At 38.0% G+C, this 24,696-nt stretch overlaps 1 protein-coding gene and 1 long non-coding RNA gene across 4 annotated transcripts in view; one reads left to right on the top strand and one right to left on the bottom strand.

The window, feature by feature from the left end:
• Window positions 1-16,206, top strand: part of LOC114086519 (uncharacterized) — a 33,302-nt gene extending 17,096 nt beyond the window's left edge. The window contains exons 2-6 of one of the 3 annotated variants that reach the window (XR_003581640.2): window positions 9,008-9,183; window positions 9,363-9,492; window positions 12,459-12,569; window positions 14,654-14,816; window positions 15,575-16,206. This is a non-coding gene — a long non-coding RNA (uncharacterized lncRNA). Of the gene's footprint in view, window positions 1-2,214; window positions 2,295-9,007; window positions 9,184-9,362; window positions 9,493-12,458; window positions 12,570-14,653 lie in introns of all 3 variants that reach the window. The other 2 variants (XR_011707618.1, XR_003581639.2) reach the window with 2 other exon arrangements.
• Window positions 1-24,696, bottom strand: part of Sv2c (synaptic vesicle glycoprotein 2C) — a 215,466-nt gene that overhangs the window by 19,972 nt on the left and 170,798 nt on the right. Inside the window, exons 5-10 of the mRNA XM_027927803.3 lie at window positions 14,198-14,331; window positions 13,632-13,721; window positions 7,871-7,981; window positions 7,379-7,467; window positions 3,648-3,812; window positions 509-642 (exon numbers count right to left, since the gene is read on the bottom strand). Of these exons, the coding sequence (XP_027783604.2) occupies window positions 509-642; window positions 3,648-3,812; window positions 7,379-7,467; window positions 7,871-7,981; window positions 13,632-13,721; window positions 14,198-14,331 (723 nt within the window). The remainder of the gene's footprint in view (window positions 1-508; window positions 643-3,647; window positions 3,813-7,378; window positions 7,468-7,870; window positions 7,982-13,631; window positions 13,722-14,197; window positions 14,332-24,696) is intronic.

The raw sequence follows: 24,696 nt of genomic DNA, 5'->3' as shown, positions 1-24,696 counted from the left end.
ATTAGATAATGAATGTTTGATGACCTGGAAATGGCATATGGAAAAGTCTCAATCAATGTTGGCTTCCTTTTTTTTTTCTGACTTTATTATATTGATTGGGATAAAATATAATATTTGAGCATAGATACATGTTGTCCATATCTGTTACTAGAGTTAATGTATGCTCTTTTAAGCAAATGCCAGATTTTGAAACCAGCATTCCGCAGGTTAATTCTTTGCTTTAAAAATTATTCACCAAAGGATTTTGTGTGTGTGTGTGTGTGTGTGTGTGTGTGTGTGTATGTCAAGTCTAAACTTAAGCAAGCACCATTTACACTAAATCTGACAAAGAAAGACAACACACGCTTACCTTTGATTCAATCTGACTCAGGGAACTTGTTCATTTACTTTAATCTCCACTTCCCACACAAACCCCTAGCCACATCATCACATGGTTATCATATTTCTGCCAACAGCTGGGCCTTTTGAAGAGGCCCCAGCTGGAGGCAGAGCTAACTGGCACACATACCTGTGTTGTCAAAAACAGTATCAATAAAAGTACAGTTCTTGAAGTAGGTGTTGACTGAAGTCACATCCTCAAAGGTACAGGACTTAAACACTGAGTCTTTGAAAGTTACGGATTTGAACTTGACCCCTAGGAATCTGTTCAACACACAAATACACACAAATTCACATCAATGACCTGTAGCCATTAGAGTTCAAAGCTAAGTCAAACAGGTTTAGAGATGTGATGCCTCATGATAGACTTTCTTAATTATAAGAACAAAGGATTCTGGATTTTCTAAACTCTTTGCTTTTCTGTTTTTCCCCTTGAGCATCCTGGTCTTTGTCTCTTTCATTGCTCACTGTCATTTCCCGGTAGGAGAAACAATGACACTCAAGCTCACTTAGTTTTTTTGCAATGTTGGTAAAAGGTTTTGTGTGGTATGCAAGGTAGAGAGTCTGAAGATTACCTATTACTTATTTACTTTGAAATCCTATATTCCTGTTTCTTCAGATATGCCTTTATTTGAAAATTTCCTGTTTAGGGTTAATGTTTCTAACTTGATGATATGTTCCTCCCTGAATTTTTATTTTTATTTTTGGGGCAGGGCTTTACACCTGCTAGACAAGTGCTCTACCACTGAGTTTCACTTCCAGCCCCCTGAACTTTCAGTGAAAATCTGTTTCCTGAGCTGACAATCCCAGGCCTCTTCATTCTAGTGTGGGGACTTCCAATTATCTTGAAGAGAGGGCAGAAAATCCTGTTTCATTTACATGAAAAATGACTGCCTCCAGGTCAGGAAGTAAAAAGGTTATACTCATTTCTAGGAGTATTTTCTTCCTCAAGGTCAACAGATATTCCTTGAGTCAAATAGAATTAGGAGAGTTCTGTTTACATTTGGTAGAATGATGAAACCTGCTGAGAAGCCTTTTGGGTATTGTAAGGGGGAATTCTAGGTGGTAAAGATAATAACAGTCTTAATAACCATAACATCTTAGGAGAGTCTGTGATTTAGATTAATAAGGGCTCCAAGCTGACACATATAAATATCATCAATGTATCTTAGTTCTGAATTAAGACTGAATATACCCTTAGCTAGTCACTGAGAGGAAAATGCTTGATCATCTGGGAAGGAGCTACTATACCAAGACTATACCTATTAAGGACAGAAAGGGACTAATCCTTCTAGGAAGGTGAGCTTACTGGAAAGTAATCACTAACTATTGAGTACTTTCAAAATTATTCTCATTGTAATGCCTGATTACATTTGTCAGTTCAAAATACACTGTGGCCTCACAGACCAACCAGCCTAAAAAAATTATCTAGTTTCAATGTGTACTGCAGGGACGCAAAGGGAAAAAAAAAAATCTATATGCACTAAAGGTTATCAGTTTTTTGAAAGTAGATTGAATTTGGAAAAGGGAAGCAATTTTAGTTTGGTTTTGGTTTTTGTTTTTGTTTTTTTGAGTACTGGGGATCAAACTCAGGGACACTCGACCACTGAGAGACATCCCCAGCCCTATCTTGTGTTTTATTTAGAGACAGGGTCTCACTGAGTTGCTTAGTGCTTTGCTTTTGAGGCTGGCTTTAAACCCGGGATCGTCCTGCCTCAGCCTCCAGAGCTGCTGGATTAAGACATGGGCCACCATACCCAGTTCCTTTTATTTATTATTTAAATCTTTAGTTTTTAGATGTTAATGGACCTTTATTTTTTTATATTTATTTTTCAGGTGTAGATGGACACAACACAATGCCTTTATTTTTATGTGGTGCTGAGGATTGAACCCGAACCCAGGTCCACCAGTGCTAGGTGAGCGCTCTACTACTAAGCCACAATCCCAGCCAGATGGACCTTTATTTTATTCATTTATTTATATGCAGTGCTGAGAATCGAACCCAGTGCCTCACACATGCTAGGCAAGTGCTCTACCACTGAGCCACAACTCCAGCACCCAGCTCCTTTTTACTTTATTTTGAGACAGTGTCTCACTAAACTGCCCAGGCTGGCCTCCAAATTAAAATCCTCTTGCCTCAGTCTCCTGAATAGTAGGATTAGAAGCATGTGCTACTTTGCCTTGCCCATCTTAAAACTTTAGTTAAGTAGTTTAGTTAGTAACAAATATCACTAAGATTATGACTGAGACATTCACAAACAGATTTTAGAAATTTCTAATAGTAACAATATATTTTTAAAGTAAATTTCTACCCTAGAATTACAGAACATTTGATGCTAAGGTTTCTGCAAAAAGTAAATGCAGATTCAAGCCAGTATTTCAGGTGGGAGAGTGAAGCTGATCAATATGGTTTTATGATTAGGCCCTTCAAAGATTGCAAATTAGATTAAGATCTCTTAGTTGGTATCTCTCCTGTCCATTACAAAGCATCCCACAGAATTTATCTTACTGAACTGATTTTTTCCCTTGGGTAACTTTGGTTATTTTTGATTTTTACTTTTATTTTTAAATTTGGGACAATTTCTTAAGAATAATGTAAGCGATCAGGAACTTGTACCAGCAATTACTTTCTCAAACAACACATAGAGGAACATAAGTACGTCACCTATTCCTTTCTCTGTCTGAAATAATGAACCAGAACCAACTTCCTGTTCACTTCTGTCTCCTGACATCCAGAGATGTTCCAGATCCCATTCTCAATAGCATCCCTTGGTGCTTTCAAAATACTTACATTGGAGGAATCATTTCTGTTCTCTAACTGAAACAAGTAAACTCATACAATTTAACTTCAATGTTTGATTCCACTTACTGGAGAAGGAAAGAATTATGAAAAGTGATTCCCTTTCTCAGGAATGAAAGACTCATCACATTACATTTCAGATTTCTTCCCTGAGTTAAAGAACCTATTACCCATTGCATTTTCTCTTCCTTATTTTCATTACTCTTCAAGGTCTTTCTGAATTTTCTTTTCATAGTGGTCAATCCCATATTTAAGGAGTGTGAGGCAACTTAGTTTCAGAAGTAGTTTAAATGAAGCAACTGATAAACATGTATTTTCCATTTGGAAGTGAATTTCCATTCAGCCTGAAAATTACTAAATGTATAAACTAAAAACAAAACAAAACAAAAACCCCTACAGATTTCTGTGCAGAGAATACTAGTAAGAAATGAGTTTTTGTGAATAGCCAGGGATTTCAAAGTTTCTAGACCTGCCATTGTCGTATTCCATTCCAGTGTGAATCTGATTTTCCATTGTAAAGTTAATACTGAAATTTGCATATTTATCTTTTTGCACATTTCTAGTCAGCAATGCATATTCATCAGACTGCAGATGTTTAATGACATCAGGGAACCAAACCGATAATCCATAGTACCTGCAAAGATAAAGAAACATGAGTTTGTAAAGGTGCTGTCATGCCTGAGGCAATAAGTTCCTCCCCAACATTTTCAGAGCAGTGATGGTTCCCAGTGAAGCACTTTCAGTTCTGACTGGCTCCCTATAGTATTTGAATGAATCAACACACAAGTCATTGGTGTGCTCCCTGCTCTTTTAAGAGTAATCTGCAAAAATCAGGTTAGGGAGATAGTTAGAGAGGTTAGCTGGGAAACCCCACGTAGGTAATCCCTAAACTCTTTCTTTGGGAAGTTATACAGAAAAAAATCACATCCTATACCTGAAGTGGTATAGGTGGTGCTTTGGTTGGAATGTGTAACCCCCAAATTGAATCTTAAACCCGATGTGATAGTGTTAAGAGTTGGGGCCTTTAAGAGATGACTAAGTTGTGAGGGCTCATGAATAAGATTAATAAAATGTAGGTGTGCAGGGAGCTGCCTCCCTCCTTTTGTTCCTTCTATCTCTTCCACAATGTGAGATGCTTAGTTCATCCCCAAGGAAGATGCAGTAGCAAAGTGCCATCTTAGAAGCAGAGCCCAGGCACTGTCCAGACACCCAACTTCCTGGAACCTTGATCTTGGACTTTCCAGCCTCTAGAAATGTGAGAAATAAATTTCTATTACTTATTAATTACCCAGTCTGTGATGTTTGCTCATAGCAGCACAAATGGACTAAGACATATGGCAACCTGGCCCCGATGTCATTATTACCATTCCTTGCTGCACTGAGAAACCCCATCTCTCTCCTGTGACCCAACATGCATGAGAGTCTTTTCAGGATGACCTCTTTTGCTCATGGAGACTCTATTAGTTCCTATATTATTGTGACACTGCTAGTCTTGGGTACAGTCCCATTTCCTAAGGTGGCTCAAGACTGTGGAAAGGGACATTAAGATCACTATCTGAAAAATCAGGTTATGTCTGCCACTTGGCCTCTAACATAGTATTCTAACAGCTACATCATGCTTTTTTGCTGTTCGGACCAGTGGCCACTAACCACAGGCAGCTACTAGGCAGCTGAAATGCAGCTAGTTCAAACTAGATGTGCTATAAATACAAAATATCACAGGATTTTGAAGACATGAAAAAAGAATATAAAATCAGTAATTAATTATTTTTATATTTATTATATGTCAAAAATGATACTACTTTGGACATAACAAGATGAATAAAATATAGTATTAAAATTAATTTTGCATGTTTCTTTTTATTTTTTTTTTGTATGTGTTTTTGTGTCTACCAGAAAATTTAAAAGGACATATGTGGTTTGTATTATATTTCTAGTAAACAGATCTGCTCTAATGTAGTAGTTCTCAAATGGGATCCCTGGGCCAGTGCCCATAAACTTGGCCCCAACCAGGCCTGATGACTGAAAGACTCTGGATATGGAGTGTTATTGTTCTGATGAGCACTCAAACGTGGGAATCACTATTCTATTTGTCCCCAATGATGCTTAGCTGTACAGGAAATAAGTGGTTATGACCACAGCCTTTGCAGTTGGAGTAGGTTTGAGTTCCAGCTTATCACTTCCCAATTTGTGAACTTGTGCCAGTCAGCTAAACCCTCACTAACCCACCTATAATATGGTAATGGATAGTAGTACCCACCTTCCTTCCTGGGTGGTTGCTCAGATTAAATGGAATGCAAAGTATCTAGCATACCAAGGGGGTTCAAAACATAATATGAGCCATTTTTATCATCATTATTGCCATTAGGATTTCTGAAACATCTGTGCCATGTATCTATTATGAGACCATGTATCTATTATGTATCTATTATTGTGACACTGCTAATCTTGGGTACAGTCCCATTTTCTAAGGTGGTTCAAGACTGGGGAAAGGGACATTAAGATCACTATCTGATATAACTATTATGATGAGGTTGTGAGGCCAGTCACTGAATAAGAAATGACTCAGGGACACTTACTTCATTCCTACTGTTCTCTAGTTCATAAACATAGAGCAAAAACTTAAAAATGGCAACAATGAGGGAAGCTTGCTTCTCTGGAACATTCATCTGCAATGTGGAGCAGTTTCAGCTACTTTTTCATGTATTCAGTAAACATTTTCTGAATGTCCACTAAATGCTAACATTGTTGAATAATAACAGTAAAGAAATGGGTCATTACTGAGTAAGCTACCAAAATAAACACCAGATAATCTTCAGGTAACATTCACCTTGAGAGAAGTACTTTCCTTTGGCTTATCTTTATCTTCTCTGTACCTATGCCAGTGCTTAGTATACAGTAAGAACCTAATATATGCTAATTTTCAGCTATCCTTTCTTCCAACATTAATAGATTTTCTAGAAATTGTGTGAGAATTACTTTCCATATCCTAAAAAACAAAAAAACAAAAACAAAAACAAAACAAACAAAAATACCCAAAGCCCTTAGCTTAAAAATGAGGAACTGGATGACACAGCTAATCATGTCACCCAGCAGAATGGGCTTCTATGACCCTGGTCTTCCTGCCATCCTCCTTTCCTTGTATTATACCTTACCCAGCACTTGGGAAAGAACTATCATCTTGGACCACTTGCCTATTCTAATTTGTGGCTGTTAAGGGAGAATTTGCAGAGTAAATATTGGGTTCCAGTGGGCATCAAAATCCTATTGGGCTGATAGTGTAGGGTACCATCTAGTTGCTTTTTTCGTAACTGCAAACTAGGCAACAATTGAGTTACACATGCACATTTTAAAGTGGAGATGTCAACTATTAGCAAATAAAATCCCACAAATTCTCCCTCTATCTCTTTTTTTCTTAGAACACATATATGGCATTTTTATTCATTTGGCAACAATGATTTATTGAGCTTATGTTCCAGAGATGTATGTCAGTGAACAAGGTAGTTTAAAAAATCCTGTCATCGTGGAGTTTCCAGAGGGGTAAGGCAGAGTCTTATTTCTCACACAGAATTTTGTGTAATAGAAGGTAGAAAGTGCCACAAGGAATAATAAAGCCAAAAAGGGAACAGAGAATGTGGAGATGCTATGATTTAAAAAGAAAGAAAGGAAGGAAGGAAGGAAAGAAGGAAGGAAGGAAGGGAGGGAGGGAGGGGAAAGGAAAACAAAAAAGGTACTTAGGGACAGCATCACCAAAAAGGAAAGACTTGGAGGGGGTGAAGAAATGAGGTGAGATGAAGAAATGAGGTGAGCAGCTACCTGGTGGAACCGTTCCAGGCAGAGGTGGTGCAAAGGCCTGAGATGGAGACAGTTTGCATATTCAAAGAAGAGCAGAGAGGCTGAGTGGCTGGGGCTGAGTGGAAGCATAGAGGACACTGGACAGTCACAGGGATGAGTCATCCAGGGCCTTATCAGATTTCCAAATGCTATTGGTTTTGTCAGCCCAGGTTTATGAGACAAGATAAATAAAATAATTGGTTTAAAAAACCCATAATTGTCAGCAAATCTAAGCTGAAAATAAAAATATTTTTTCCTTTAATAGGTTAATAACATGGAACTGAATAAGGAAAGAAAGCAGTGTGGCTGGGAATTACAATATAGCATTTAATGATTTCACTCACCAAGAATTTAAATATCACTTACCCAAAAGACAGGGTGAACCAAACGATTGTAAGCTTTATTGTATTTTCCCTGACGGGATAGTTGAAACATCTCATAAAAGTCATCCAAATCTGTGAAATATTAGAGAAACAGTTTTCTTATGCAATTAGTCAACCCCACTCCCCTGCCCCTTCCACTGAATTATAAGAAAGCTGAGTTTTTGTTGGGCTGAATTCATTTCAACCTAAGCCCCAGAGGGAAACATATACTGGAATTTTCACTTCTCAGCTTCCTGAAGGCCAATGGACTTCAGGATAGCCTGTCTATGGCCTGACACCTTCCTACCCAAGGACAGGGCATAGTGGCTAGCTGCTGATCCCAAAGTGGTCAGATTGCTTGGTCCTCATCCAAGTTCAGATGTCCTAGACAAAAAGGAAGAATCCCATTGATGGGATAGGTAGGGTCAGCCCCTCTTCTCACTATCCCCAAATGTAAGAGGTTGACATGCAGGTCAGTGCAGAACTGGGTACTTACTCCATACAGTTCTGTGCGGATCCGAACAAAACACCTCCTGTACCATGTTCCAGTATCACTCTCAATTTCAATCAACTCATCTATTTGTTTAGGGGTTTTGATTTTGTTTACCTGTAGAAAGCAACAGAGCACAAAATGCTGAGTTCTCTAAAGTTGCTGAGTTTAGGCTGACGTGCTCTCTCTCTCTCTCTCTCTCTCTCTCTCTCTCTCTCTATATATATATATATATATATATACTCTCTCTATATATATGTGTGTGTGTGTGTATTGTTTTAGTTGTAGTTGGATACAATACCTTTATTTCATTTCATTTTTTTATGTGGTGCTGATGTTCAAACCTAGCACCCTGCAAGTGCTAGGTGAGCACTCTACCACTGAGCCACAACACCAGCCCTCACAATATATTTTTAAAGAAGTGAAACCTGACTCCTATAAAAAGTAAGTGATATTCAGTAATTACTCCATACAAATAGGAGACCACTGGTATAAGTATACAGGTCCAAACAGCACCTAAGAGAACTGAACAAGAAATGAGTGGCAGGGGATGTTTTAGAGAAATGGGGGAAGAGAAAGTAGTAACAGAAAGATATGAAAACAAAATACCCTTCTCTGAATCATTACTATGAAGAAGACATTAGCAGATAAAACATTCAGATTCACTTATGCATTAAGAATTATTTTGAATTAAACTCATATGAAAACTATAATGCGCTAATAAACAAAATGTCTTATTTAAAAAAAAGAGTTATTTTTCTTGGGAGTTAGGGCTATAGCTCAGTGGCAAAGTGCTTGTCTAGCATGTGTGAGGCATTGGGTTCCATCCTCAGCACTAGAGATAAATAAATAAAAATAAAGGTTCATCCACAACTAATATATATAAAAGAATTATTTTTTAAAATTTTTTTAGTTGTAGATGAACACAATATCTTTATTTTAATTTATGATTATGTGGTGCTGAGGATAGAACCCAGTGCTTCACATGTGCAAGGCAAGCGCTCTACCACTGAGCTACAGCCCCAGCCCCATAAGAATTATTTTTATTGACCTTCTTTTATTGACCTTTATACTCCTTAAAGCTTTCCCATCAAACTTGTATTTGTAGAGTGTCACTAAGGCCCTTTCCTCCTTCTCCTGCAGCCTAACCAAGAAGTGGCTAGCCAGCAAATCCCACAGGTGGCCTCAATGCAAGTGACCGAGCATCAACACTAATTCTTCAGTTTCTCAAGGGAAATCAATGGCAGAAGTTCAACAAGAAAAGCTGCATCTGCGACTCCAGATAGTCACTTTTTGCTAAGAAAAGAGCTACAAAACAGGTGAGCAGTGTTTTCAGCACAGAGAATGAATCCTGAAAAGAGGAAAAAAGGAAGAACAGCTCCTTTGTGGACCTGGCCCACCTTCCCCTGTTAATCCACACTTACTGATTTTTGAACCATCTGAGAGGACATGGAAATGTGTACCCTTTACCCTTTACCTTTTATTCTTGTTTGAGCAGGTTTTTCTGGGAAACCTGTCAACATTCCAGATAGCAATTCTACTGTATTGCCATCCTCAATATCCAGGTTCTGAGGCTGGATTTTAACAGAGAGGATGTGGGAACCCTAGCATCTTTCAAATTGTACCAGGTAGGCAGTAGTTTCTTTTTGGCTATATGAACAAAGATGTCTATTTCTGGGTTAAATATGGAATTTCAAATATAATCAGTTCAAAATAATCCATGTAGGGATTATTCTGTGATACTCTAGTTTTTTGTGTTTTTTTTTCTAATCACAAGTTTTTTTTTTGTTTTTTTTTTTCAATATTGGGGATTGAACCCAGGGGTGCTTTACCCCTGAGCTACACCTCCATCCCTTTTTGTTTTGAGACAGGGTCTTGTTAAATTGCTCAGGCTGGCCTTGAATTTTCCATCCTCTGTTTTAGTCTCCTAAATAGCTGGGATTATAGGCTCACACCACTGAGTCTGGCAAAGAATGTTCTCATAATTCAACGTTTTACTTTTGAGAGGCTTCCACTTCTCCACTCATCATCATTTGATCATTCATCCATTCATTGGCACCTACTGGAGCTGTAAACATGAAACATCATAACTTCCAAGCAATTACCACATGAGAGTAAAAGTGCTCATGTGGAGGTCTGTATAGAATGAGAAAAATACTGTTCAGAACATTCAATTTGATGAAAATCAGAAAGCTTCATGGACTCCAGAATTTGAATTGAGGTGGACATAGAAGTATAATATTTGCTAAGTGTATAAACTGTTTGGAGGAATAACATGTACAAACATTGGAGATGTGAGGGAAAACACTGCAGTGGCTAACAACAAAGAGTTTGGCATTTTTGGCAAATAGTGCAAGGTCAGAGAGCATTGAGTGATGAAGATTGAGCCAAATTGGTGGCAGTAAGAATTGGAAAGTAAGGAAAATTATGACTGGCAATTTAGGAGGTAAAATAAGAGGAAATGGTGATTCTTTGGATATAACGGTGATAAGTTCAGGTTTAGAGACATAGTGTTTGAAGGGCCATTGGATACAGAAGGATGTTCACAAAGCCCTTCAACATGCATGTCTGGAGCTTAGGAGATTTGTGCATTAGGAGACAGAGACACATGAAATAGCTGAGAACAATTAAGGAGAGTGTGTAGGGGGTTAACAGAGAAGTTAGCTGAAAATGAAGTCTCGGAAAATACTTAAGGTAAGGACAGATCAAGAAGAGCTTAAAGAGGAGACTTTGGGTAAAATGCATGCAACTTTGTTGTATTGTATATAGAACTAAAAAAAAAAGATAAATTTGTCATGGTAGAATCATGTAATGATTTTAGAAGTCATGTATAAAAGACTTGGAGATTATCCATTCTTTTGGTGCATTTCCACGTCATTCTTCTTCAACATTTATGTAATAACAAGGATGACCATGAGTAGGTTTGGTGACTCAAGCCTTCTTGAAGAAAAGGTAGGCAAGCAGGGCAATGAGAACCTACAAAGACACTTTCTCAGAAGGTATTTGATAAGGATTTATCCTTGTGTGAATGAGAAGGATTAAATAACATGAAGTATCTAGATGACATCTCAAGTTTCCTCCAACCTTATGATTATCTAATTTTAAAAATTGTTAATAACGTTAATGCTGTTGTACATTAACTCAAAAGAAGGGCCTATTAAAAGGCCACCTGGCCTTGAATGTTGGATATCCATTACTGATTTTCATTTCTCCATCACATTGCATAGAAAATTTTGCTAATGAAGCATCTGTGAGGTTGGTGGTATAGCTCAGTGGTAGTGTTTGCCTAGCATACAGAGGTCCTTGGTTGGATTCTCACCACTGGAAATTAACATCTAATAATTTGGATATAGGCCAGACTACAGCACATCTTTACATTATAAAAAAATCCATTTCCTAAGTAGAAATGAACTGAATAAATAAGATACCTAATCAGGGTCCATTTTACATGTTTTAACAACTGTAATTGATACTATTAAAGCCACTGAAGTTCTTACGTAGGTTCCTTTTACGTTTTAGTGAACATCCTTTTAAACTTTTTTACAACAAAACATTTTTAGTCTACTTGTATGACTGTGTATATCAAAAGATTTAAAACGATCATTCCTTCCAAAAATTTTCGTGCATTCATTTTTATTAATTTGACTGGCTTTCCATATAGTTTATTCTCTATAGGGAATAAAAACTAGAAGATGGAAGAACATTCCTGGCATAGAGAACAGCTTGTGACATATTAGGTTGAATGGCAAACCTTAGGAACTGAAAGATGAGTGTATATACAGAGAGGACCTGAAAAGTAGGAGGGTCTTGTCCTTGTTGTCAACATTGAGGATTTTTGTCTTTATCCTGAGAACAATGTGAAGTCAGTAGAATGTGAAATTGGGATACACATTATATATGTTTGTGCTCATGTGTGTACATGTATCATAAAATGAGACCTATTTTAGAAATAAATTTCTTGATTCTTTCATCTTTTATGTTCTTATCAAGCCACAATAAGGTGTAGCTACATATTTGGATTATCTTTCTCTGGTTTCCCACAAGACTACCTTCCTTTATCAAATTCTGATTAGTTATTGACCTAAGAAATTGCCACGTGTAAAATATTTGCCTTTATGTAAAGTTTTTGTTGTAGATAACATCTCTTACATTGCTCAGTATTCCTTATAACAAGATTATATAAACTTTTCACAAATTAGAACTAAAGTTGACTTTTTTTTGAAAAACAAATGCATTGCTATTTACTTTATATCAAAAACTATGTAATCTACCAGAGGAGAGGGGAAAGAAAATGGAGGTATCAAGGAAGGAAATTGAATGAATTATGTTACTTGCATATATAAATATGTAATAACAACTTCCATTATTATGTACAATTATAAAATGCTAATAAAAAAAAAACAGAAAAATACCCTTATGCAATCTATTAAATCTGTCTTTTACCTCAGTTGTCAGGAAACCCAGAGATTAGTTTCATGCTTACTTAACACTGCTTTGATCCTCTAGTATAATTGTTTTCTCATTTTTTACTAGATTAAAAAAAACTCTTAGTAAATAACTTTAAAATTTTACTAAGTATTTTAATATTTCTTAGGGCCTCAGCATTATGAAGGATATTTCCTGACATCTTGGAGAAAACACTACGGAGTTGCTATGAATGGTTATCTTTGGAGGGGTTGTATGTCATTGGGCAACGTCCTGGAAGGTTAGTGACCAGAATTATTACTAGTGAGGGTATTTAATGCCACTGTGTTTCATATAATCTGATCTTTTTTTTTTCTTTTTGTGGTAATGGAGTGTCTCGTAACTTAAAATCCTTCTGCATTAGGATGTTCTGTGCTTCTTGGCTGAGCAGCAGGTGGAAATACATTTCAGGGGCAAGAGCAGTGGCCTGGCAGAGCAGAGGAGATGGCCCAACAGGCATTGATCTCCTCTGACAGCAAATCAAGCGGTATCTGTTGGTGATCCCTACAACCAGGGCCTCCTGTCCTCTGGTACTGAGCCTGGGAGTCAGAATAAGTCTGAGATCAAAATGTGATCTTTCTACCTTAACCCATCTCTCAGGGTGCTAGTATTATTTAAACAAACACAGAGCCGTGGAGTTATAGTTAGTCGTAGATAGGGTTGGCAACCTACAGACCAAACCAGCCCTCTGCCTATCTGAGTAAATACACTTTTATTAGAACACAACCACACTCATTTATTTACACATCATCTGTAGCTGCTGTTATATTACTGTGGTGGAGTTGCATAGTTGTGATAGACACTAAATGGTTTGCAAAGTTTAAAATGTTTATAATCTGGGGCTGGGGATATGGCTCAGTGGTAGAGCACTTGCTTAGCATGTGTGAGGCACTGGGTTCGATTCTCAGCACCACATATAAATAAATTAATTAAATAAAGGCCCATCAACAACTAAAAAAAAATTTAAAAAAATTAAATGTTTACAATCTGAATTATTGTAGCTATTAACTTCACAAACAATTAAAATTTAAACAATTCAAAAATTAAAAAAAAATGCTAAGCAAGTACTTGGCAGAGTTTGTTTATAATGCATGTAAAGTTCTTTATATGTGATGTTATTTATTGACTTGAATTTTTTTTAAGTCTATGAAAATTTTTTTTAAGTCTCTGAAAAAGAACAGTTGCTATTGTTTCACTCTGATAAATAAAAAGATGGGGCACACACACCAAATATTTACAATCTGGTCCTTGACAGAAAATTTGTCCCGAACTCTGGTGTGGAAGATTCTCTGAGCAGACTCACCGTGAAGACCTTCTCGGGTTGACCCCGTGCTCTCATGTTGGTGTCATGAATTAACTTCAGAATCATCCAAGCTTCATCGTGTTTTCCAACCTAAGAAATGTACAGGCAGTGAGGCTCTAGGAGCAAAACACATATCCCCCCTGATTTTCCAATAACCATCTTGTACTCTCAGACCACATAGAGTGTAATTGTGCAAAGGCATGTAGATAAGTCCCACCGGAAGGAACAGATTATCTGGATGTCATTGAATACACTAGCAGTTCAAACTATGTGCCTGTAACTAGGAATAGTACATGTGAAGGGCAAAATTTCATTTACAAAATAATAAGGCATGTTCTCTTCATTAAGTGAAAGGTTGTTTAAGGAGGAACATAAATATTTCTGGCCATGAGGCAGCTTTTCCACACATTGGTTGTTTAAAACCTGTCTTCATGAAATCTAACCCTCTATGGTTCCATGTAGGAAGGAAAACTGTACCTGCCAAAGAGACCAACATAATTCCTAGGATTAGCAAGGAACTCCTTCCAGTGTATGTGGGCTACTTGAGTATATGTAATAAACATTACCTCCAACAAGAACCGGGGGCTTTCAGGCATGAAGGTGAGGGCTACCACAGAACAGACGCAGGGCAGCGCGCAGACAATGACGAATACACGCCAGCTGTGAAACTGGTAGGCTGAGCCCATGCTGAAGCTCCACCCTGGAAGAGCAGACGGGAAGAATGAGCAAGGCTTCCCCTAGGAGCCTGTCAGGAAAGTCCCCCTGGCATCTCCACCTGGATTTTTCAGTCGAGTTTTACTGTCCTCAGAGGAACAAGCTGATCCGCCATGGTGACCAACTCAGTTTTAAGTGTACCATTGGCAGTGCTGAAATAAAGATGCTTGACCCCAAAGGGCTTCAGGTCTAAGTAGGGGGTGCCTGTGGGCTTATATATAATCAAATCCCAAAGGCCAACATTAATTAGGGAAAAATGCTTCATCCAATAGGTCACTGTGCTGGGTATCTTGTGTTTGTTCTTTCAGATCACTCTCCACTATTTTCCACCCTGCTGTCTGCCATGAAATGGCTCTCTGTAGACAGCATCCATGGCTCCCAGTTAGGTTGGAGTAAAGGAAGCAGCCAAGGGAACATCGAGTCTGCTGAGCGTGGTACCCAGCTCCAAACAGAAACTGAAGATTTCTAAATGTAACAAAAATAGAATTTTTATCTTAATATAGTAAAAAACAACCACAGTGGGATGCAAACAGAAATGCCTTTAAGAACAAAAAGCCAATCTTTGAATGAATATTAAAATGGTTGAAAGGAAAATGCAAACATGATTCTAAATGCAAAGTAATGAGGCGTATCAAATCTAATTGAAAACACAGAGGAGATTTATAGAGGCAGAGATGAATTATGTGGAGTGAAATTCTAATTTATAGCAAGGCTTGGTGTTTCTAAGACTTTCTGTGAACGTAAGTCAGGTAGTCTACATCCCAGTCCCAGGAGAGCTGTACAATTATTCACTGTTCACACAAAAGCCAAGTGAGATTCTGAAGGTGACATAACTTCCTCAAGGCCACAGAGCTGAAGTCACATATCAGAATCTTCCCTGTCAGGATTTGAAACAGAATTATATATCAACACATGGCCTCATGTGTGTACCCACTCACTCACTGAATTTGTTGACAAGTGATGTAAGCATCAATGACATACTATATTAATCTTAGATTAATAAATTTTCCTGGGAATTTAGTATATGGATATTATGGGGGTTGATAAATTAATTTTTAAATAAATGTTAGGGAAATATGATTGCTTTTGATGCTTTATGTGGCATAAATTAAAAAGTTTTACCTATCCAATGCAGAATAAATTCTATGATGGAACAGGGGAAATATAACTGCTTATTTCATATTTGATTTCAGAGCTTCATCTAAATATCTTTTTTTTTTAAAAAAAAGACATTCTAGGTTCTATTATTTAAAACATTGGAAGAAAAATGAAAGCTTTCAGCGATCTGTTAAATTTCAGGCTAGAGCACATTCCATAAAGTACAAGGAAGAGGATCAAAGAAAAATGGGGGAAGGCTCTGGTACCATCGATCAAATATGTTAGTTCAGAAAGTGAAGTTTGTAAAGGAGAAATTTACTACAGTGAGTAGAGTTGATGCTTCTTGTAGATGGAATAATGCTTCCTCCCCGCAAAGCCATTCTCATCCTAATCTCCAGAGTCTGTGAACATGTTACCCTACATGAAAAGAGACGCAGCAAGAATTATTAAGTCAAACATATGGAGAGAAAGATTGTCCTGCAGTATGTGACTAGGCCAAGTGTAAATGCAAGTGTCCTTCAATGGACAAGAGGGAAGTAGGAGAATCTGAGTGAGAGAAGGACAGAAGCCGAGGTTGGACTGGGGAGATTTGAAGACGCCATGCTGCTTGCTTTGGAGATTGAGGCAGAGACCACAAGCCAAGGAATGTAGGTGACTGGTAGAAAAGGCCAAGACTCCTCTCCTAGCGAAACTCTGCCAGTGTACTTGAACTTCTGACCTCAAGAAGTGTCAGATAATAAATTTATAATGTTTGAGGCTGAAACATTTGTGGTGATTTATTGCAGCAGTAATAGGAAACTGATATACTCCTCTTTGTAATTACAGCTTGTGATAGTTAGCTTTTTCACCACTGTGACCAAAAGACCTGACAAGAACAATGTAGAGGAGGAAAAGTTTATTTGGTGCTCATGGTTTCAAAGGTCTCAGTCCATAGATGGTTGACTCTGTTGCTCTGTGCTCGAGATGAGGCAGAACATCAAGGTAGAAGGCTGTGACAGAGGAAAGTAGCTCAGGATGTGGTGACAAGGAAGCAGAGAGAGAGGGCTCTGTTCACCAGGGACAAAATATATACCCCAAAGACATGCTCCCAGAGACCTATCTCCTCCAGCCCACCCTACCTGCAACCCAGTTAATCCATTCAAGTGGATTAGCATGCTGATTGGATTAAGGGTCTCATAACCCGAGCATTTCACCCTCTAAATTTTCTGTGCTGTCTTACACAATACTTTTTGGGGACACTTCATACCTAAACCAGACACAGGTCCCTCACTAGCTTGATGGGTGAAATTAAGTTGGAGAATTGTAGCTATTCTCTATGAAACTCCAGGCTCCCTGCTTTTGCCTAGATTTCTCCAGATGCCCCTCCAAAGCCATCAGGCTCCTTCTCAACAGCTGGTTTTAGGAAGGTTGTCTTGGAACATGAAATCAGTGGATGAAGAGACTTACTACAAAGTGATTCCAGTTGAGAAGGTTTCAGTCTACCAAGGATATTGGATAACAATGTAAAATCAAAAGAGAGGGCCGGGGTTGTAGCTCAGTGGTAAAGTGCTTGCCTAGCATGTGTAAGGAACTGGGTTCAATTCTCAACACTGCATATAAATAAATAAAATAAAGGTCCATTGACAACTAAAATAAATAAATAAATTTAAAAATAAAAAAAAAATAAGGGGCTGGGGTTGTGGCTTAACGGTAGAGTGCTCGCCTAGCTTGTGCAAGGCCCTGGGTTCCATCCTCGGCATCACATACAAATAAATAAATAAAATAAAGATATTGTGTTCAACTACAACTAAATAATAAATAGTTGAAAAAAAATAAATAAATAAAACCAGAAGAGAACTAACTGATCCAGAGGCCAGCTCTGCTCAGTTTAGAACAGCTGAAGATTAGCCTGTTCATTGCTGCTCAGGTCTGCCTCTATGTCATTAGCCATGAAGTCTGTCTTCTTATTCCTTGCATGGTGTACATGTATCCATGTGTATATATACCCATACATGCACAATCACATGCATTTTGGTGACCTCTTTCTGTGTAAAGAATGTGTTGTCCACCCATTTCTCTTTTCATTTATTTGCAATATGCTTTTCTCCCACGCTCCAAAACTGTTTTTAATCCTTTAGTCCATCCCTTTCCAAATATCCAGTCGTCAATCTCATTCCTTATACTTGAACTCAATTCCTGATCCTTTGAGAAAAGAAACACAGAAAGAACTACACACATCTCATCTTCTCACTCTTCACTAGCCTGATCTGCCTTCTCCTGTCCCATCTCTATAGCAGATGACCTGTCCATGTGCCAATCTAAGGTCCGCTGGTTCATGTGGACTCTGAAGCCCATCTTTCTCTTTCTCACAGGGACGGAACTCCTGTAGTTACCTACCTCTCCTCTCCAGCCCTTACCAACACATTTTCTTACTTCACTTCAGGAGTTGTTCCTTCCACACATCCACGCCCAGCATCTAGTAACACCCCTTCCTTGGCCCTCACAGGCTTCTGCGGCTGCACTGCTTTCTCTTTCCTCATCACAGCAAACACTTCTCAAAAGAATGATCGGTAGCAACTGTCTCCACTTTCTCACTCCAAACAGACTTCTGTCCTGAATTCCACACAAATGGGGCTGGTCAAGGTCACCAATTTTGCCAAATTTAGCAGTCACTTCTCTGTCTTGATGTTACTGAAAACTTCCAAATCAATTCATACAGCTATCTATTCCCTTGTTTTTGAAAAGTTTGTTTTCCTTGACTTCCTCATCAGTACTAGTCTGTTTTCCACCTGACTGGCCCTCCTTAGCTGGTCCCCCAAAGTCTGCAAACCCCCAATATTGTCATTGACTCTCTCCTCTGTCTACAGGGGGTTCATTTATCTCCAGACTTCATGCACCCTCTCCATGTCTTTGCCTGTAAAATGTATCCTGTTCTCTTCCTGGAATGCCAGAACTACCTCTCTACCTGCCTATTTACCTCTTTACAGAGATAGATACCTACCAGGCATTTCAGATATACCATATGCAAAATGGAACTTTAGATTTTCTACCACACTACCAAGGAAAAACTCTCATTTCTCTCTCAACTTTCCTAATCCAGCTCTGCCAGTCAGAAATTATTCATGCTAAAAACATTCAATATTTCATCCTTGATTCCCCATTTTCCCTTACTACCTGCTATGTTCAACCCATTGGCAAGTTCTGTCTCTAAAATTCATCTCAAAACCATCCATTTCTTCTTATCTCTGTGGTACTACACAGGTTCCAGTTCACATGGACCACTTCCTGACCTTCAGTGACAGCCTCTTAACTGGTCTCCCTGCCTCTCTTGGTCTGCCATAGTCCACTTTCCCTATAGTAGTCAGAGTTGTATTTTTAAACGTCAACAAGTACACTTTGCTCTGCTGTTTAAAGACTCCCCACACATATGGATTGCAACCCACGTGTCTTACCACAGCTCCAAGACCTGCATGGACTGATCCCTAGTTAAATGTCTGAGCTCATCTTCTTCAGCTGATCCTTTTCCTCACTTGGTCCAGTTCCATTGATCAGCCTGCAGTTCTTTGAAAATAGATCCTAATTCCAATCTTTGGGGCTAAGCCTTTTCCCCAGAAACCTAGCCATGCATTTAAAAGTATGTTTATGTATTTTAGCCAGTCTTTTTTGAAGTAAGTTTTTTTTTTTTTTTTGTCCTCAGCACATCTCACCTCAATTTAGATTATAGTCCCCTACAAATCCTTAGCATTTGATATCTGCCCTATGTGGACTGCTCTGTCTAAATATTTGCATTGATGGCTGTCTCCTTCCACCTTCTAGGGATCAGTTTAGGGTCAGAGGGATCCACACATTAAATCCCACTTTCTGTCACTGGAGACCTGTTTTATTGTCTTGATAGCACTAAGCATTATCTAAAGCTGTCTTATTTGTTTATTAGTTTACATGTTTTTACTTGTCCTTTTCCTCCTCCAGGAAAGCAGAATCCCTGCTTTTCTGACTTACCAATATCTCCCTAGTGCCATTAGGAAGTCCCAGTCCATAGGAGGTGTTCTTTAAATGTTTATTTAAATGAAAATACACACACACACAGTGTATATGTGGTTTCCTTTTAATTTTTTTTTCTGGATCCACACTAAATAGCAAAATATTTTGATTTGCTTTTTCAAATTGAATTGGTAACTCATATAGATACCGTAAGATTTATTTATTATTTGCAGATATCTAGCTCTCTGCATTTGGCAAATGTGCAGCCATGTAACTACGACCATAATTGGGAAACGGAATAATTCTATCACCTTGAAACTTTCCTTTGTGTTGCACCTTTGGGGTCAACCCCTCCTCTGTTCTCTGTTCCTGTAGGTTTGTCCTTTCCAGAATGTTATATAAATGGAATCATTCTGCATTTCACTTTTTGAATATGCTTCTTACACTTAGCATTACATATCTGAGATTCATGTAAATTATTGCACATACCAGTAGCTTATTTTTCTTTGCTGTGTTATGCTCAATTTTGTGAATATACCACAGTTAGTTTATCCACTCACCAGTGGAAGGATTGTTGGACTGTTTCCAGTTTGCAATGATTATAAATAAAGATAATGTAAATATATCATACAGTTTTTTTGCATGCATCAAAATTTCCTGTACTCTGTGTAAATATGTAGAAGTGGAATAACTGAGTCATATAAGTTTCTGTTTAGCTTTATAAGAAGATATTTTTATTTACTATGTGTCCATTCCTTCATACTTTTATTGAGTAACTATATGTGTCAGCCATAATGCTGTGATATGGGGGCTAATAAAACTGATTCCCAGACCTCGAGGGGGTTAGAGCCCAGTGGATGAGGCAGATGTGCTAACAGACATGATAAACAATACAACCCATGCTGGACCAGGTTATAAAGAAAGTGCAGCAGGAATACAGAAGAGGCAGTGGTATCTATACATTTTAAGGGGTCTACTCTCAAGATTTCTGGTCACATTTCTGATTTGGGCTTATGAACAAAGAAAGCAAATTCTAAAATTTCTAAAGTCAGAGATAGATAGAGAATCAAAATCTATGCCTAATAAGATCTTGAGATTGGTAAGATTGATTGTCCCTTTCCTACAATGTTACAACTGCCTGACTTGGAGAGGGAGAACAAAGACTAGGGAGCAGTGGCATGAGTCCTGACCAGGGAACTGGATGCCCCTCCTCTCTTATAACATCCATCACCAGGGGTCAAAGGCTAAACAGGAGATAATTACAGTGAGGGTCTTGAGAAATGACCCCACAGATGCTTTGTAAAACAAAAATACCATTCTGTGCATTAAAAACAAATAAAAGGATGAAGAAGTAAAACACTGACCACCATCATTTCTCATCTATGAATCCAAAGCATTCCCCCAGCTCCATTTCAAGATGAATTAAATCTAAATTTAAGAAATACACAAAAGCTGGGTGTAGCACTGCATTCCTGTAATCTCAGGGGCTTGGGAGGCTGAGGCAGGAGGATCATGAGGTCAAACCCAGCCTCAGCAATTTAGCAAGGCTCTAAGCAACTTAGCAAGACCCTATTTCTAAATAAAATATAAAAAGTTCTGGGGATGTGGCTCGGTGGTTAAGCACTCCTGGGTTCAATCCCCAGTACCCCAAATAAAAAACGTACACAAAGTCTCTACCCACAAATGTCAGAAGTAGAGTGAAGGACAGGAATGTGAAACCAGGCCGAATTTAACTGAGAAAGTGGGTTGTTGCTATCGAATACTCATCTGCACTCAGTAAAATGGATTCTCTTAAATGAATCCTTTTCATTGGCACCATGCCTTCTTTGTCTTAAAAAAAAAAAAAAATGATCCCGCAAAGTTGATAGTTCTAATTGTCCTTTGGACTTTGTTAAAATACTCATTAAAATGTCATACTGTGGGATTTATCTACAGATAATGTAAATTCCATGTGAGGAAGGACCTCAATTAGGGTATTACAGAAAACTGTGACTGCGCAGCTCTAATCAGTGTGGCACTAATAAGAGTATTATGTGTCTTGCATAATAATCAAGGCCATTTTCCAGCCTCAAGCTAATGTGCTCTGTGATTGCAGAAACCAGCTGCCTCCCCGTCGTCTGTTTTCCAAGGTGCCAAGGCAAAAGTGTACAACACACACAGCATGCTGAGTTTTGCATTCTTTTCTAGGCTCTCTCCTGGAAGCCCAGTCTTGGAACCTCCTTTACTATTCTAAATTTGATTGTCAGTTATGAGATATTTTCAGTGAAACTGTCTTTGGCAAGAAAGCAGATTTTAGGTGCAAGACATAGATCCAGCGTTCCAAAAGAAAAATCTTAAATATTGCACGAGAGATCAGTTTTAATAACTAGGAAGTAAATCATCTATATATTTTGGTCTGTGGTCTTTACTCACAGGGCAAGCGGCCCACTGAATTTCTCTTTAAAAGTAGTTCAAAATCCATTTTCTTCAGTGAGAAAAACTTAAGAAGGGAACAATGATTAGATGAAATTCTGATTTTATTCCTACAGAAATAAAAATTTATACCTTCAACATGCCGCTGGCTTAAAATATAAACACTATATAATCAACATGAAACGTTACTCCTTGGCCTGAAACTCAAGTTGTCATGCACCTAGTATCATCTGTGACTATAAGATTTAACCAATTGCAACTGGACAGTCCCCGTTGTTGAAATTTTCATCTTCTTCTCAATTTGTAAAAATAGGTAAGTAAATAAATCAATAAAAGGTGTGTGCGGGGACGACAGGGAGGTGGTTACATAAACCATGGTATAGTATTATTGATTTAACAGTGAATATGTCCAGGGTATATACTCCAGTGGAAGAAAAAAAGCTTTTTTTCCAAACAGTATAAATTGTAGTGATTTCATTTTTATATACACATAAAACATACAATCTGCTGTAGAAAATAAGAGGGAAGAAAATGCACTAAATTACTTAAATGGTTACTCAGGGCTGGGGTAGGGACTCATGGGGACTTTTACTTTTGACATGACTTCTTTAATTTTTTAGCTCTTGTGTTACCTTATACTCTGATTTACTCAAAAAAGGAATAAAATATTTTTCAGAGTTGTAATCTTTTAATTTTTCTGAGATTCAGGTGCTGATGAGAGAAGAAAACTGGAATTATGGGTCCGTCACAATCAGCATTTGCATTTTTCTGAATTGATATTGTTGATTCTTACTGTGAAAAACCTAAACATTGACAATGCAGTGTACATTTATGGATGCCAAGGGGAAAGTGCCAGAGACAATCTTCATCTCTTTGGGTAGGAAAGAGAACAATATTCATAGACCTTTAATCTTGACCTATGATCCCATTTTCTAATCATGGATTCCTGGGGCAGAGGTCAGTTGCTCCTTGAGCTGCAGTGTGTGAACATTATTTCCAACAGAAATACACAGGGCAATCACCATTAAAACAGTTGACAGGGATCTGCCTGCAGCACATAATAATGCCTGCAGGAAGTGAGAGCCAATTACATGTCCCAGGGAGACAGTCCAGGGGTGAAATTCCAACTGACTACAACAGTCATCTGTCTCTACGAGTATCCTTAAGCTATAAACCAAACTTTCCACTAGTTTCTTTATTTCTCTTCTCTTATTCAGTGCTGGGGACTGAACCCAGGGCCTCATGCATGCTAGGCAAGCACTCTACCACGAAGCTAAAACCCTAGCTCCTGGCTTCCTTGTTTCTCTATTTTTGTTTCTTAGCTTTGGTCCTGTTTGGAATGCACAAAGTAAGTGGCCCACGGCAGAGGGAAGTCACATCGTACCTTTACTTCCTGAATTTAACTTGTGACCTTTAACAGTGCTTTCTAAGAAGCAGATTTCCTGTGACCTTTGAAATTCATAAACATCATAAGCTTATTTTTCAAGGTTATTTATTCTGCCCCATGTATGCAAACAGAAATGAGGTGACCTTTCTACGAAGAGTTCCCAGAGCCAGCGTGGAACATTAATTCAAGCATGGCACTTCCCAAATTCCACTGAGAGAAATAAAAAGTCTGAGGACTTGAAAAACCCTACTAGCATAAAAATGTGTACATGTATTTTTGTGTTTTAAACAAAGGTCCCTTAGTATTTTCTTTTGCAGATATATAGCATTAATGTTGCAATAACATAGGGCAATCAAAACTTTATCAAAGACTTTAATGCATTTTTTTTTTCTTTTTTCTTTTTGGAGGTCCTGGGAGATTGAATCAGGGCCTTGTGCATACTAGGCAAGCGCTCTACTACTGAGTTACATCCCCAACCCTTCAAAGTAAATTTACATTATGAGGATTTAGAAGACAGTCAAATCTTGATCATATATAACTGAAGCTCATATCACAAATGCATGTAAAGTCAACTCGTTAATAGATACATATTGTATATATTCATGTTTATTATAGCATATAATCCATGCATTAACTTTCTTCCTCTCTTTACTCAAATATTTATTTAAAATGAAAAATACATATTTATTTTCATATATAAACATTCAGATTATATTTATATATAAACTTAAAAGGCTTATATTCATGAATGAATAATAAATCAATTATGTTCACTTTGTAAACTTGTATAGTTTTAGGGGATTTACAGGCAAAAAAATTAAATACTGAGAATTCTTACATTAGGGAGAAAGATGAAATAATTGACTACAGCTCATTCCAAGACTGAAGTTCTCTCTGGTTCTAAGATCTTTTATAGCAGGGCATAGTGATGTATGCCTGTAATCCCAACAACTCAGGAGGCTGAGGCTGGAGAACTCAGATAAGTTTCAGATTAGCCTGGACAATTTAGTGAGACCCTGTACCAAGCTAAAATAAAAAGGGCTGTGGATGTCTCTCAGTGATAGAGTGTTTGCCTAGCATGCACAAGAGCCTGAGTTTAATCCTCAGTACAGAAAAAAAAAAAAAAAAAAAGTCCTTTGTTTTGACCAGGTGAGGGCATAAGAAAGTCTTTTTTACAGCTGGACACAGTGGTGCATGCCTGTAATCCCAGCAGTTTGGGAGGCCGAGGCAGGAGTATTGTTCAAAGACAGCCTCAGAAAAAGTGAGGCGCTAAGCAACTGTGTGAGACCCTGTCTCTAAATAAAATTCAAAATAGGACTGGGAATGTGGCTTACTGGTCAAGGGCCCCTGAGTTCAATCCCCAGTATCCCCACCCCCAAAAAAGTCTCTTACACATATGGATATATGGCAAAAAATGGAATATTTTCAAAATAAAAACCAAAACACCTTGTAAACTGCAGTTAGTTCTGACATAAGTGTCTAAAAGTTGGTAGA

The sequence above is a fragment of the Marmota flaviventris genome, chromosome 5, assembly GCF_047511675.1.
Source record: "Marmota flaviventris isolate mMarFla1 chromosome 5, mMarFla1.hap1, whole genome shotgun sequence".
In the NCBI taxonomy this organism is placed as follows: domain Eukaryota; kingdom Metazoa; phylum Chordata; class Mammalia; order Rodentia; family Sciuridae; genus Marmota; species Marmota flaviventris.
Note: the sequence above shows the minus strand (reverse complement) of the source record. Positions and strands in the feature narration are given on the sequence as shown.